The sequence below is a fragment of the Ranitomeya imitator genome, chromosome 2 (assembly GCF_032444005.1).
Source record: "Ranitomeya imitator isolate aRanImi1 chromosome 2, aRanImi1.pri, whole genome shotgun sequence".
In the NCBI taxonomy this organism is placed as follows: Eukaryota; Metazoa; Chordata; class Amphibia; order Anura; family Dendrobatidae; genus Ranitomeya; species Ranitomeya imitator.
In genome coordinates this window covers 787,608,567-787,622,882 of record NC_091283.1, presented here as the reverse complement: position 1 = coordinate 787,622,882, position 14,316 = coordinate 787,608,567, and the positions used below count along the sequence as shown (strand labels likewise).

The window sequence follows — 14,316 nt, the reverse complement described above, 5'->3', positions numbered from 1 at the left end:
CCTTTCACTAGCACCTTTTACCCTACTCAGTCGAGTACTAGCCATCCGTATAATTATACTTGAGTATATACGGTAAATCCTACTCATGTTACCGATCTGCTGCAATTCCTCTTCCATCACTGCCCGCAGGCCATATGACTGTTGCAGCCAAACACTAGCTTCAACAGTGACGTGTTGAAAACCACTACAGCGTAGCGATTGTCTGCAGTGGTTACATGGCCATCCTGTAAGAAGAAATATGGCGAGAGTCAGGGGACCTTGGCAGCTGGAAGAGGAGCAGCAGTGGTTGGGAAAGGTAGTATGATTTTCATATTTGAGCCTTCTCTATATTTTTTCCCATTTGGAAACGTAAAAAGCTTTAATGTAATTATACAAGATTCTGGACGGTTTTATTACATTTCAAGGGGTAAATGTTCCACAATTATCAGGTTTTCCCCAGTACCCTTCTAAGTAGTTTGCTCAGTGCTTCCAACATCAAAATAGTCTTCATCATTCTGTAGAATGTAAGCCCGCAAGGGCAGGGTCCTCGCCCCTCTGTATCAGTCCGTCATTGTTAGTTTGTTTACTGTATGTAATATTTGTAACTTGTATGTAACCCCTTCTCATGTACAGCACCATGGAATCAATGGTGCTATATAAATAAATAATAATAATAATATTAATGAACTGTGAAAGACCAGGACCCAGACCTGACTGTTTTGCACCTGCCTGTATAAAGCTATATTGTCAAGATGACCAGGCCAAAAAGGGGGAGCCACACCCCTGTATGTACAAAGTACAAAAAAATAAAGCAAAAGCAAAGAAATGAGCTGGAACACATGCTGATATAAGTGCAATGCATGAATGCAAATTCACACTATGGCCATACAAAACGTAAGGTAAAAACAAAAGGCGCAAATGCCGGGTAGTAAGTAAATGGAAATAGTACATGTAAATAACATGACAAAGACCAGAAGAAAGGAAGCAGCATAAAGTCCAGATAAATATGTAGAACAAACTTTATTAATGATAATTCCAGGTTTAAAAACGAAAGGGGGAAATAATCCCCGTGCTGTACTCAGCACGCACCTACATGAACAGGGGACAGGTGCCTACAGTATAAATATAATTAATAATAATTAATGCAGGTGTTTGAACTTTATTAACTTGCACAGTCACTTTGATTTTTCTGTGATACCTGTCTCGGTTACAATGTGGATATATTTATACTGTAGGCACCTGTCCCCTATTCATGTAGGTGCGTGCTGAGTACAGCACGGGGATTATTTCCCCCTGTCGTTTTTAAACCTGGAATTATCATTAATAAAGTTTGTTCTACATATTTATCTGGACTTTATGCTGCTTCCTTTCTATTGGTCTTTGTCGATTTGAGTGCAGTGGTCCAATATGGTCCTTTTTTTGGTCCCATTTTTTCTGGATTAAATATACCCTATTTGGGTTCTATTACGATGCTGGTGACCTTACACTGTTCCACCTTAGTGCTCTATGTAAATAACATGGTATACTCAGTTGATATTAATATGATCAAAAGAGCGTAAAAGCTATCTCATTTTGACAAGATGTACCCAATCAGGATGGACCATAACTCTTGTAGTTTACTTCAAAATATACGGGTGGCAGAGGAGGACCCAGACCCAATGAAATGTAAATAAAGAGTAAAGATGGGATATTTTGGGGGTCTATACTCAAGATTTGTTCATTAAGTAAACTTAATTGCATTTGCATATAGTAATTGTTGATCTAAAACACTGTGAGCCACCAATGTGATCTTGAGAACACCCCCTTTAAAGCTAAACTAAATAAATCTGAATATGTAGCATGCTGGATCCAACAAATGCAACCATGTTGCATCAAGTACAAAGATTACATAAAGCATGAGATGAGTCGAGATGTAACAGCTTCCAGCACAATAAAGTTCCCTAAGCTTTAGGTTTTCAAAGCCTTCCTAGCTGTGTTATAGCTGCTCTCAAAACTATATAAATTATGGATTATGTACTATACGATCATAAACCTCCAGCAGTCACTGCTCAGTATCTGTCAGACTTCATGAATATAATCCAGATCCTTTCTTATAGATGTCACTGATATCTGGTAGTCATAGTCTGCAGCCTCATATCCCTGGTATGTTTCAGGATGCATTAAAGTGGTTGTGTTCTTTTGGATAGTAGAATCCAAATAATAAAAATACTATAGAAACTGTGCCCCAAGTCAAGATCTTGGGAAAATTGTTTGTACAGAGAAGGCTTTGCTTAGGTTACCTGGACTTTTTTCATTCAGAGACTTTAAAAGCAATGTATCACCTATAGTATTTTTAATAATATTTTTTTTCTGGTTGTAATTTTTTTAATCTCTTTATGTTCAATTTTCCTATACAAATAAACATTCCATATTACAGAAAGAAATCAAAATAAAAGAGAACATGACAAAAAATACCCTCAAAACCTACCACCCCCTCCCAATCTTCATGGATGTACCAACATCACTGTGTATCATTCACCTTAAAGAGGTTGTTCACAATAAAAGGGGAGGTGTTGCATTGTATGTTAGTAAAACATATATCTCCACAGAGATCCAAGCTTCAGAGACTGGTAGCTCTGTAGAAACTGTTTGGGTAAGAATACAAAGAGAGAAGAACAAAATGGAGACTATTATAAGTGTTTACTATAAGCCACCTGGACAGACTGAAGGTATGGTTGAATTATTTTTACATCAGATGTCTCTGTTCACAACACATATGACACAGTGATCACGGGAGAGTTTAACTATCCATATATTTGATGGGAATCTCTCTCATGCAAAAGTAACAGGTCCAAAAAATTCTTATCTTCTTTTGCAGAAGAGAGACAAGAGGATCTGCAATCTTGGACCTAATTATTACCAACAGGGAGGAAATGGTTGAGGACGTAAAGGTGGCTGGGAATTTAGGAGGCAGCGATCATGCTATCCCCGAATTTTGGATTACAAGAGGAAGAAGACCAGTGAGGACTCAGACTTTAAGATATGGACTTCGGAAAGGCAGATTTTAATGAACTCAGAAAGAGGGTAGGAAAGGTCGAATGGCTGGATGTTCTAAAGGACAGAAATGTCCAAGAAGGATGAAAGATTTTGCTAAATGAAATTCTCACTGCACAAACGGTGCACAAAGTGAGGCTGCACACACAGAGTAGCACCACAGAGCAGCAGCACAGGCACCACCAAGTGGCGAGAGAGTGGTCAGACAAGCCGAGTCAAAAAACAGTCAGAAGCAGAAGTACCAGAGGTCGCAGCAGTACACGTGGTCAGGAACAAGCCAGGGGGCTCAGCAATGGTCGGAAGCGGATAAGACAAAGACAGAAGGCAGAAGAGAGTCCGAATACAAGCCAAGTCAAAACCAAGGAAACAAAAAAAACTTACAGGGAACCACTGGGAAAGGGCAGACTGAGGGAGTCAACAGACATGGGGCAAGTCAGGGATCACAGCAGGACAAATCAAGATCTACCAGAGTCAGGTTCACACACCGAAGGCAGAACTATAGCTGACACCACCAGCAGGATGCATCGGAGCTAAATAGCAAACCTGAACCGAGAATGAGGCAGAGCAAAGTTAACCCTTGACATGATCAGCTGGGAAAAAGGCAGACAAGACTAAACCCCAGAACGGATCATGACAACTACAGTTTTCTCTTGAGTGCAAATATGTCTTTGTTAGTACTCTATTTATTTGACTTACTTTAGGGGGGAATATACACTATTGATCCCCCCACATATTGAATATGTGTTTTTTGAACATTTTGATACTAGAATCTTAATTTGCAGACACGGTGAGATTCTTGCATTGCGGGCCAGAGCTTCATTCTACCCCTCTGGATAGAAGAGAGTTTAATAATAATTGACTGAATTCTGCAAGTCTCATGATCCTGAGCTATATAAATTCAATTTTATGCTGGGGTCTTTGATTCTCTCCTGCAAGAGAATTGGGCCAGTTATGCTAATGACACTCGGATCACACTCTGTCATAGTTTGATCAGAGTGTCACCTTAGTGCGATCTGATTCTATAGCATGCAAGAATCGTATCACTGATGCAGAGAAGATGGAGAACTTAATTTTTCCATTTTTTTGTGTCCACGGTAATTGGACTGCACTCGGATGACACCTGACTGCAGTCCAATGTTTCACATGCATCTGTAGACTTGTATGGGTGCACATGATCATCAGATGCACTCGCAGAATGATGCGATTGTTTCTCATGCCGAATCGAATCCTGTGCTGTCCAGAAGTAATTCAGACTTACTGCGTTCCCCACACTTCCATGGAAGCCATGTTGGATGCATGAAGATCCGAATTAGTCTTAGCAGAGGAGGCAAATGATGGGAAACTGGCAGGGTTATTATTTATGACAAAATTAAACTCACTTTTTGGTGCAAGGGTGGACGTACGCTTTAAAGGGACACTGTCACCTGAATTTGGAGGGAACAATCTTCAGCCATGGAGGCGGGGTTTGGGGGTTTTTGGTTCACCCTTTCCTTACCCGCTGGCTGCATGCTGGCCGCAATATTGGATTGAAGTTCATTCTCTGTCCTACGTAGTACATGCCTGCACAAGGCAATCTTGCCTTGCATTGTTTCCACTGCCTTCTGTTAGCAGAGTATGGCCCACATCCTGATATCAAGGGGAATAGCCTGAACTATGGATGCAGCAGGCGGCCATCTGTACAAATGCAGTGATTAACATTAGTCCTGGATTCAGGATCTTCAACATTGCGGATAGCAAGGACAAAAAATACACAAGTGTCAACAAGGGATGTCCAATAGCATATTTATCAGATATGTAATAAGTGTAGTTTATATTTATACCTTTGTGTTTCATCCACATCTTGTACCTCCAATAGAGCATTTATTTGTGAAGGAGAGAGGAAAGATTGTAATGAGAGATCCTCCGATGTACATCCAGGGACATCATCCTGTCCAGGAAGAGAAAACAAGTGAGAGACTATTTTACAGTGAAAAAGAGTGCACGTCCTCCAATCCACCTGCTGTACGGCCTCCAAAAGCTGTGCCTGAGTCAGGTGATATGTACAGGTGCTTCTCACAAAATCAGAATATCTCCAAAAAGTTCATTTAATTCAGTTCTTCAATACAAAAAGTGAAACTCGTATATTATATAGAGTCATTACAAACAGAGTGATGTATTCCAAGTGTTTATTTCTGTTAATGTTGATGATTATGGCTTACAGTCAATGAAAACCCAAAGTCATTATCTCAGTAAATTAGAATACTTTATAACACCGGCTTGAAAAATGATTTTAAAATCCGGAATGTTGGCCTACTGAAATGTATGTTCAGTAAATGCAGTGAATACTTGGTCGGGGCTCCTTTTGCATCAATTACTGTATCAATGCGGCGTGGCATAGAGGCGATCAGTCTGTGGCACTGCTGAGGTGTTATGGAAGCCCAGGTTGGCCTACAGCACAGACCAAAAGTTTGGACACACCTTCTCGTTTAAAGATTTTTCTGTATTTTCATGACTATGAAAATTGTATATTCACACTGAAGGCATCAAAACTATGAATTGATACATGTGGAATTATATACTTAACAAAAAAGTGTGAAACAACTGAAATTATGTCTTATATTCTAGGTTCTTCAAAGTAGCCACCTTTTGCTTTGATGACTGCTTTGCACACTCTTGGTATTCTCTTGATGAGAATCAAGAGGTAGTCACCTGGAATGGTTTTCCAACAATCTTGAAGGAGTTCCCAGAGATGCTTAGCACTTGTTGGACCTTTTGCCTTCACTCTGCGGTCCTGCTCACCCCAAACCATCTCGATTGGGTTCAGGTCTGGTGACTGTGGAGGCCAGGTCATCTGGCGTAGCACCCCATCACTTGGAGGAGGTGTAATGATGTGGGGGTGCCTTGCTGGTGACACTGTTGGGGATTTATTCAAAATTGAAGGCATACTGAACCAGCATGACAACCACAGCATCTTGCATGATATTCCATCTGGTTTACGTTCAGTTGGACCATCATTTATTTTTCAACAGGACAATGACCCCAAACACACCTCCAGGCTGTGTAAGGGATATTTGACCAAGAAGGAGAGTAACTCAGGACTATAACTTTTTTATTTTTTTGCTTATTATGCTTTGTGGTGGCTCATTTTTTGCGGGACAAGATGACGTTTTCAGCGGTATCATGGTTATTTATATCCGTCTTTTTGATCGCGTGTTATTCCACTTTTTGTTCGGTGGTATGATAATAAAGCGTTGTTTTTTGGCTCGTTTTTTTTTACGGTGTTCACTGAAGGGGTTAACTAGTGGGACAGTTTTATAGGTCGGGTAGTTACGGACGCGGCGATACTAAATATGTGTACATTTATTGTTTTTTTTTTGTTTGTTTTTTAGATAAAGAAATGTATTTATGGGAATAATATTTTTTTATTTATTTATTTATTTAGTAGTTTGTTTGTTTTTACACATGTGGAAATTTTTTTTTTTACTTTTTTACTTTGTCCCAGGGGGGGACATCACAGATCGCCAATCTTACAGTTTGCACAGCACTCTGTAAGATCGGCAATCTCACTGACATCGCTGCAGGCTTACCAGCACCTGCAGGCGACCCGGAAGTACTCCCTGCAGGACCCGGATGCAGCCCCGCGGCCATTTTGGATCCGGGGACTGCAGGGAGAAGACGCTCGGTACACGGTGAGTACATCACCGTGTACCGATCGTCTTAGGGAAGCACGCAGGGAGCCCCCTCCCTGCGCGATGCTTCCCTGTACCGCCGGCACATCGCGATCATGTTTGATCGCGGTGTGTAGGGGGTTAATGTGCCGGGAGCGGTCCGTGACCGCTCCTGGCACATAGTGCCGGATGTCAGCTGCGATAGTCAGCTGACACCCGGCCGCGATCGGCCGCGCTCCCCCCGTGAGCGCGGCCGATCGCATATGACGTACTATCCCGTCACTGGGAATTAAGTCCCAGGTCACCTGGACGGGATAGTACGTCATATGGGATTAAGGGGTTAAATGAGAAGGTGTGTCCAAACTTTTGGTCTGTACTGTACATAAAAATAAGAAAATCAGTTAAACTCACTCTCACCAGGTCCAGCGATGCCTCTAGGACGCTGCTTTGTTGATAGGCTGCAGCCATGACTGGGTTCAGTGGGTTTTGTCCTTCAAGACCAAAATATAAATGAGCATGAAAGAAGGAAACCTAGAATGCTCTCAAATGGATATGAAGAATTAGGCACTTCATAGTTAGATTGAGGTGATATTTATTAGCAATCCAATTTGCATGTTAATTCAGAGGCGGGCATATCATTGGAGGGGCTCAAGAGGTAAAGGAGACCATTACCACCTCCAAGATAGGTGGAATTGTACATTATGATGAGCTATTAGACTGCAAAGGTCCCACATATTGTTTTTGCACAGGGGCCCTTTTTGTCCATGTCGTGATTTGTACATACAGGGTCTCGGTCAATAGCACAGAGCAGTGTTCCCCATCTCCAGTAGTCGGGAGCCACCAACAGGTTTTCAGCATTTCTTCAGTCTTGCCCAGGTGATAACTGCATCACCTGCACAGGCAATAATTCCATCACCTGAGCAACACTATGGATATCCTAAAAACATAATGTGTTGGTGGCTCTTGAGAGCTGGAGTTGGGAGACACTACATAGTAACATAGTAACATAGTTATTAAGGTTGAAGGAAGACTTTAAGTCCATCTAATTCAACCCATAGCCTAACCTAACATGCCCTAACATGTTGATCCAGAAGAAGGCAAAAAAAGCCCCATGTGGCAAAGAGTAAGCTCCACATTGGAGCTGAGATCTTCCTCATATTCACTGCATTTAGTAGGGGCGAATATGGTAAAGCAACGCTCATTGTAAGGGTACCGTCACACAGTGGCATTTTGATCGCTACGACGGCACGATCCGTGACGCTCCAGCATCGTAACAATATCGCTCCAGCGTCGTAGACTGCTGTCACACTTTGCAATGTACGACGCTGGAGCGATAATTTCATGACGTATGTGCGATGTAGAAGCCGTTGGTTACTATGCGCACATTGTATGCAATATCGTGCACACCTTTGTTACACCGTGTGATCATGCCGCCACAGCGGGACACTAGACGACGAAAGAAAGTTTCAAACGATCTGCTACGATGTACGATTCTCAGCGGGGTCCCTAATCGCAGGAGCGTGTCAGACACAGCGATATCGCTGGAACGTCACGGATATATCGCTGGAACGTCACAAATCGTGCCGTCGTAGCGATCAAAATGCCACTGTGTGACGGTACCCTAAGGCCTCTTTCACACATCAGTCTGTCCAGTATGTGTGTTGACAGTTTTCCCACGTACTGGAGACACTTACACTCATAGACCCATTTACGTGAATGGGTCTGTGCACATGTCAGTGTTTCCATGGACTGTGTGTCCATGAGCAAAATACACTGACCTGTCCAATTTTTAACAGCAGCACAGCAGCAAAACATCCTGCACACGTGCACACTGATGACACACGGATGACATCTGTGTGTTATCAGTGTAACACATACTGCCGTTTGGGTAGCAGCAGTACTGTTAGCGCAGTTCCCTGGTGTTGGGTTCTGAAAACGGCTCTCATCTTTCTCCCCTGCTCTGCAGAAGATCAGCACAAGCAAGGGAGAATTTTGAGAGTTATATTCAAGCGATAATAGTGAGAGCAGGCAGTGGCTGATGGGCGTATTAATCACCCGCTGACTGCGCTATAGACAAATAAATGAAAAGTCCAGTGTGGGTTTTCCTTTATTTTTGACTAGATGGCAGCCCGATTCTAAAGAATCGGGAGTCTAGAATCCATATATACTTTATTTATTCAAATGTAAGAATAATACAATTAATAAATAATAGTAAGAAAGAACAAAAATAATAGGCAGTATATGGAGAAAACACCAAACAAAAGTTCAAAATTGGTGTGAAAATGTCACTGAACCACTTCACAACTAAATATATATAGTTTTGGTAAATGGTATTATCATTTTTTTGACGAAATTCGGCAGGAGCTTGAAGAGCAACGTCACTGGGCCCGCCTCCACGCAGTAGAAACTTGCTGTGAGGTAAAAATTCAAAAATCACACCAAAATGGCGGGCGGAGTGTGTCACAGTACGGCACGTTTCTGATTGGTCGCTCGCAGCAGGCGGCAACCAATCAGACACTGGACACTGTTGACGTCACTTATCTCCGGACATTAGCTCCGGACATTAGCTCCGGACATTAGCTCCGGACATTAGCTCCGGACATTAGCTCCGGACAAAGCCACGGAAGTTGGCACAAATTGCAGGAAGTAGTATTCTAGGCAATTATATATTAGATAACCAGCCAGGCAAAACTGACTGCTGCAGGCCGCAACCCTCAGCTGTCAACTTTAGCAAGGCTGTTTATCTAATATATAATTGCCTAGAATACTACTTCCTGCAATTTGTGCCAACTTCCTGTCCGGAGCTAATGTCCGGAGCTAATGTCCGGAGATAATGTCCGGAGATAAGTGACGTCAACAGTGTCCAGTGTCTGATTGGTTGCCGCCTGCTGCGAGCGACCAATCAGAAACGTGCCGTACTGTGACACACTCCGCCCGCCATTTTGGTGTGATTTTTGAATTTTTACCTCACAGCAAGTTTCTACTGCGTGGAGGCGGGCCCAGTGACGTTGCTCTTCAAGCTCCTGCCGAATTTCGTCAAAAAAATGATAATACCATTTACCAAAACTATATATATTTAGTTGTGAAGTGGTTCAGTGACATTTTCACACCAATTTTGAACTTTTGTTTGGTGTTTTCTCCATATACTGCCTATTATTTTTGTTCTTTCTTACTATTATTTATTAATTGTATTATTCTTACATTTGAATAAATAAAGTATATATGGATTCTAGACTCCCGATTCTTTAGAATCGGGCTGCCATCTAGTCTACTATATAATTGTCTAAGGGTCACTTCCATCTTTCTGTCTGTCACGGATATTCATTGGTCGCGGCCTCTTTCTGTCATGGAATCCAAGTCGCTGATTGGTCGTGGCAAAACGCCCATGACCATTGCCACAACCAATCAGCGACGGCCACAGTCCGGCGACAATATGGCCGCTCCTTCCTCGCCGCAGTCAGAGCCCGCTCCATACTCCCCTCCAGTCATCCAGTCAGCCCTCACACAGGGTTAATGCCAGCGTTACCGGAGCGCAGTGTAACGCACTCCATTAATGCAGCTATTAACCCTGTGTGACCAACTTTTTACTATTGATGCTGCACATGTAGCATCAATAGTAAAAAGATCTAATGTTACAAATAATAATAATACAAAAAAAAACATTATTCTCACTCTCTGACGTCACGCCCTGTCCTCGGCAGTGCAAGCGGCATTTTCGGGTGCTAAGGATGCTATGCGAGAAGGACCTGCCATGACGTCACGGTCATGTGACCGCGACGTCATCACAGGTCCTGCGCTCATAGCAACCCTGGGACCGGAAGCTGCCGCATGCACCGCACACAGGCGACAGGACTACAAGGAGCCCTCGGAAGGTGAGTATATGTTTCTTTTTTATTTTTTAACCTGTTACATATGTGGCTGGGCAATATACTATGTGGCTGGGCAATATACTACGTAGCTGGGCAATATACTACGTGGCTGGGAATTAAAATACTACGTGGCTGGGCAATATACTACGTCGCTGGGCAATATACTACGTGGGCTGTGCAATATACTACGTGGACATGCATATTCTAGAATACCCGATGCGTTAGAATCGGGCCACCATCTAGTTAAGAATAAAGGGGTCCCCATGCACTTTTTAAAAATTATTTGAATAAATAATTCCGAAAACAGTGTGCGTTCCCCTCTATTTTTGATAACCAGCCTTGCTAAAGCTGACAGCTGAAGTTTGCAGTCTGCAGCTGTCAGTTTTGCCTAGCTGGTTAGCAAAAATAAAGGAAATCCCATGCCGAATTTTTCATTTATTTATAGTGCAGATGGCGGCTGATGAATACTCCCATCAAATGCCGCCTGCTCTCACTGTTATTTGCGGCAGCAGGTGTAGGATGATGGGAGTAACAGTTCTATCAGCCATTGCCTGCTCTCGCTGTTATCACTTGAATATAACTCAGGGGAGAATGAGAGCGGTCTTCAGCACCCAGAGGCGGGGTGGCTCAAAGAATTGATCAATTGTGTGCTAAATATCTCATTTTGATATACAGTCAGAAATTAATATGTGCATTTGCACTTTTCAAATTGCGTTCTGACCACAAGCAGCACTGGCTTCTCCCCTTTTGTGTTGTACAATTAAAATGCACATTGTATTGGTAAACCTCAATCTAAGTACAGCGTGCCTAGTTCTTCAGACCTACTGTAAGTGCTCCATCTACCCAGAGTGCTGTGATCTACATGCAACTGTATGGTCTGACTTATGGGCATTAGTGTCCCAAAACCCCACCACAGATGTCACTAAAGGGGAAAATGTCTGTTCACCTCCTTCAACGTGATGAATCCACACTAGTGAACTGCCCAGGGAGCTGAATTACTTGCCTCTGTGCCAACCCATAACTTGATCTCCTTAGTTATCACTCAATCCGTTATCAGACGGATCCCAGTGGTAGTGACGGACCCCAATAACATATTCCAGGGTCCGGCAGCTGGCAATAACGGATGCTGCATTATTCTCTGTAGGATGAGGATGGATGGACATTTTATTAGTCCTGGATTTCTGACGACAGTGTCGGACGTTGCTGACCTATAACAAGGGCCGGGGGCTCCATCATGTGATCTGTCATTTTACCAAAATATACAACATCTGCAGCCGTCTCTCTGACACAGAGGAGAAAGCGGATTTATTTTTTGCGCAGGACATAAAAAAATTACAACGAAAAAAGTGACAAGGAACTAAACTGCCTTATAACGGGCTAACTTTATATTATTATTTTATATTTAATTTCTGTTGGTTTATGTAGATCGCCCGAGGAATGTTTCCATGGCTCCACCGTACAACGCAAAACAGACGATGAACTACAAGTCTCAGCAATTCCACTTAGCATAATATAAGGGTTGCACGGGAGAGTATAAGCAAACATCGGCACCAGGTTCAGCAACACACGGTGTGCCTGCTTTATAACGTGTGGACACTTGGCAATAGTAGTAGTAATCGGGTTATTACCGGCTGCTCGGTCCCGCTGTTCTCCTGAGTCGCCATCTTCCTTCCCTGGTTAGCGTCCTGTTGCCACGGTGACCAGGGAGTGCCGCCCACGTGCCGCCTCGCCGCCCTGCAGTCCCGTCCTGCTCTGTCTGTTGTGATGAGTCCTCCCGGGTCTGTGCGGTACCGCACCGTTACTATAAAGCTGGGGACAGTGATCGCTGCAGTGCTGACAATTGAGCGCCCTCTCTTCTCTTTGCTGCTTATGGCAGATTGCTTCTGTTAAAAGTTGAGCCCCCCACCCAAAAAAAGGAAATTAGTGCCATAGTGGTGACCTGGTTAACCAGCACTGCAGTGTCAGGGTTATCTCCCACTTTTAGTTCATATTCTGCAGGTCCGTGCCTGTTGCTTTGGTGGTCACTCAGGGGGTGGTCACTCGGGGTGGTCACTCAGGGGGTGGTCACTCAGGGGGTGGTCACTCGGGGTGGTCACTCAGGGGGTGGTCACTCGGGGTGGTCACTCAGGGGGTGGTCACTCGGGGTGGTCACTCGGGGTGGTAAAGGGGGTGACTGGGCCTTTTTTTTTTTTAAATCATCCATATGGTTCCTGAGTAGTGATGAGCGAGCATGCTGGGGTAAGGTGTTATTGCGCATGCTCGGGTGCTAACCGCCTGTCTTCAGTGTGATCGGAAAAAAAACGCTCGAGTCCCCACACCTGCATGTCTCACGTCTGTCCGACAGGTGCAACACGTGCACAAATTTCCTGTTAGACAATTCCCCTCGTGTGTTGTGGCTGTCCACCTGTCGCAAAACATGCAGCCGCGGCGACTCAACCATTTTTTCAAACATGCCGAAAATACTCAATTAGGACACGAGCGTGCTCGGATAGCGCCTTCTCTGAGCACGCTCGCTCATCGCTATTCCTGAGTTATAGACCTTTTTATTTAGGGCTAATTTTTATAGTCTTTACCATACCGTACCGCATTACCCTATAAGGGCTCATACCCATTTGTGAGTAAAAAAACAGTCCGTAATCTGGACTGAAAAAATTGGATGCAAACTATGCGCTTGTCATGCGAGTTCAATGCGATTTTTAATCGCACCATCGGTTTTACATCCGTATGACATCCGTATGCAATGCGTTTTTTTCTCTACAACTATTTTTTTACAATCATTTACAGGACCATTTAGGCTATGTGCACACGTAGAATGATCCTCTACGGATTTTTCCACAGCGGATTTGATAAATCCACAGGGTAAAAAATGTGCGTTTTTCCTGCAGATTTACCATGGTTTTTGTGCGGATTCCACTGCGGTTTTACACCTGCGGTTTTCTATTATGGAGCAGGTGTAAAACCGCTGCAAATTCCGCACAAAGAATTGACATGCTGCGGAATGTAAATCGCTGCGTTTCGGCGCATTTTTTTCCACAGCATGTGCACTGCGGATTGCGTTTCCCATAGGTTTACATTGTACTGTAAATGCATGGGAAACTGCGGCGGACCTGCAGCTGCGGAAATGCTGCGGATCCACAGCAAAATCCGCAGCGTGTGTACATAGCCTCACAGTGTTCTATGCCACAGAATGGTAAGGTATCTGTAAAAAATAAATGGTCCTTATTCCGTGCGTTTTTTTATTGCACCCATTGACTTGCATTAGCGAGACTCGCAGCAAATCGCAGCATGCTGCGATTTTTTTCTCAGTCCGATTTCGGCTGAGAAAAAAAATCGCAAATGAGATGTCACCTATTGAATAACATTGGCCCGAGTGCAATCCGATTTTTTATCGGATTGCACTCGTCCATTTTGCTCGCAAGTGAGTATGAGCCCTAACTCACATGGTAATGTTGTTAAGCAGCCTAAAAGCCGCCCCCTAGAGGATCCCGTGAGTCACACCCCTTGATAAAGACGAGAAAAATGATCACTAAATTAAATGCCAGGCCTCATCCCTGCTACAGCCTGCCCAGCCCACACACAGGGCTTCACAGTCACTTTTTATGGATCCCTTGGACTCGTTAATGCCCCTCGGTCCTACCAGCCTTCTCCCCCTACTGAGCTTAGATGCATTGGCATCTCAAAAGCCCTTAGGTTGCCGGTTTTTCACTATTCACTGGTCTCTCTAAAACTGAGGGCCGGTGTTTCCATGACCTAGCAATGGCTCCCAAAGTCCCACACTCAGGCCTACT

The 14,316-nt window shown here is 43.6% G+C and overlaps 1 protein-coding gene across 1 annotated transcript in view; it reads right to left on the bottom strand.

The window, feature by feature from the left end:
* Positions 1–12,212, bottom strand: part of CABCOCO1 (ciliary associated calcium binding coiled-coil 1) — a 194,010-nt gene extending 181,798 nt beyond the window's left edge. Inside the window, exons 1-2 of the mRNA XM_069753618.1 lie at positions 12,157–12,212; positions 4,833–4,939 (exon numbers count right to left, since the gene is read on the bottom strand). Of these exons, the coding sequence (XP_069609719.1) occupies positions 4,833–4,939; positions 12,157–12,192 (143 nt within the window). The 5' untranslated portion in view covers positions 12,193–12,212. The remainder of the gene's footprint in view (positions 1–4,832; positions 4,940–12,156) is intronic.
* Positions 12,213–14,316: the final 2,104 nt, after the last annotated feature.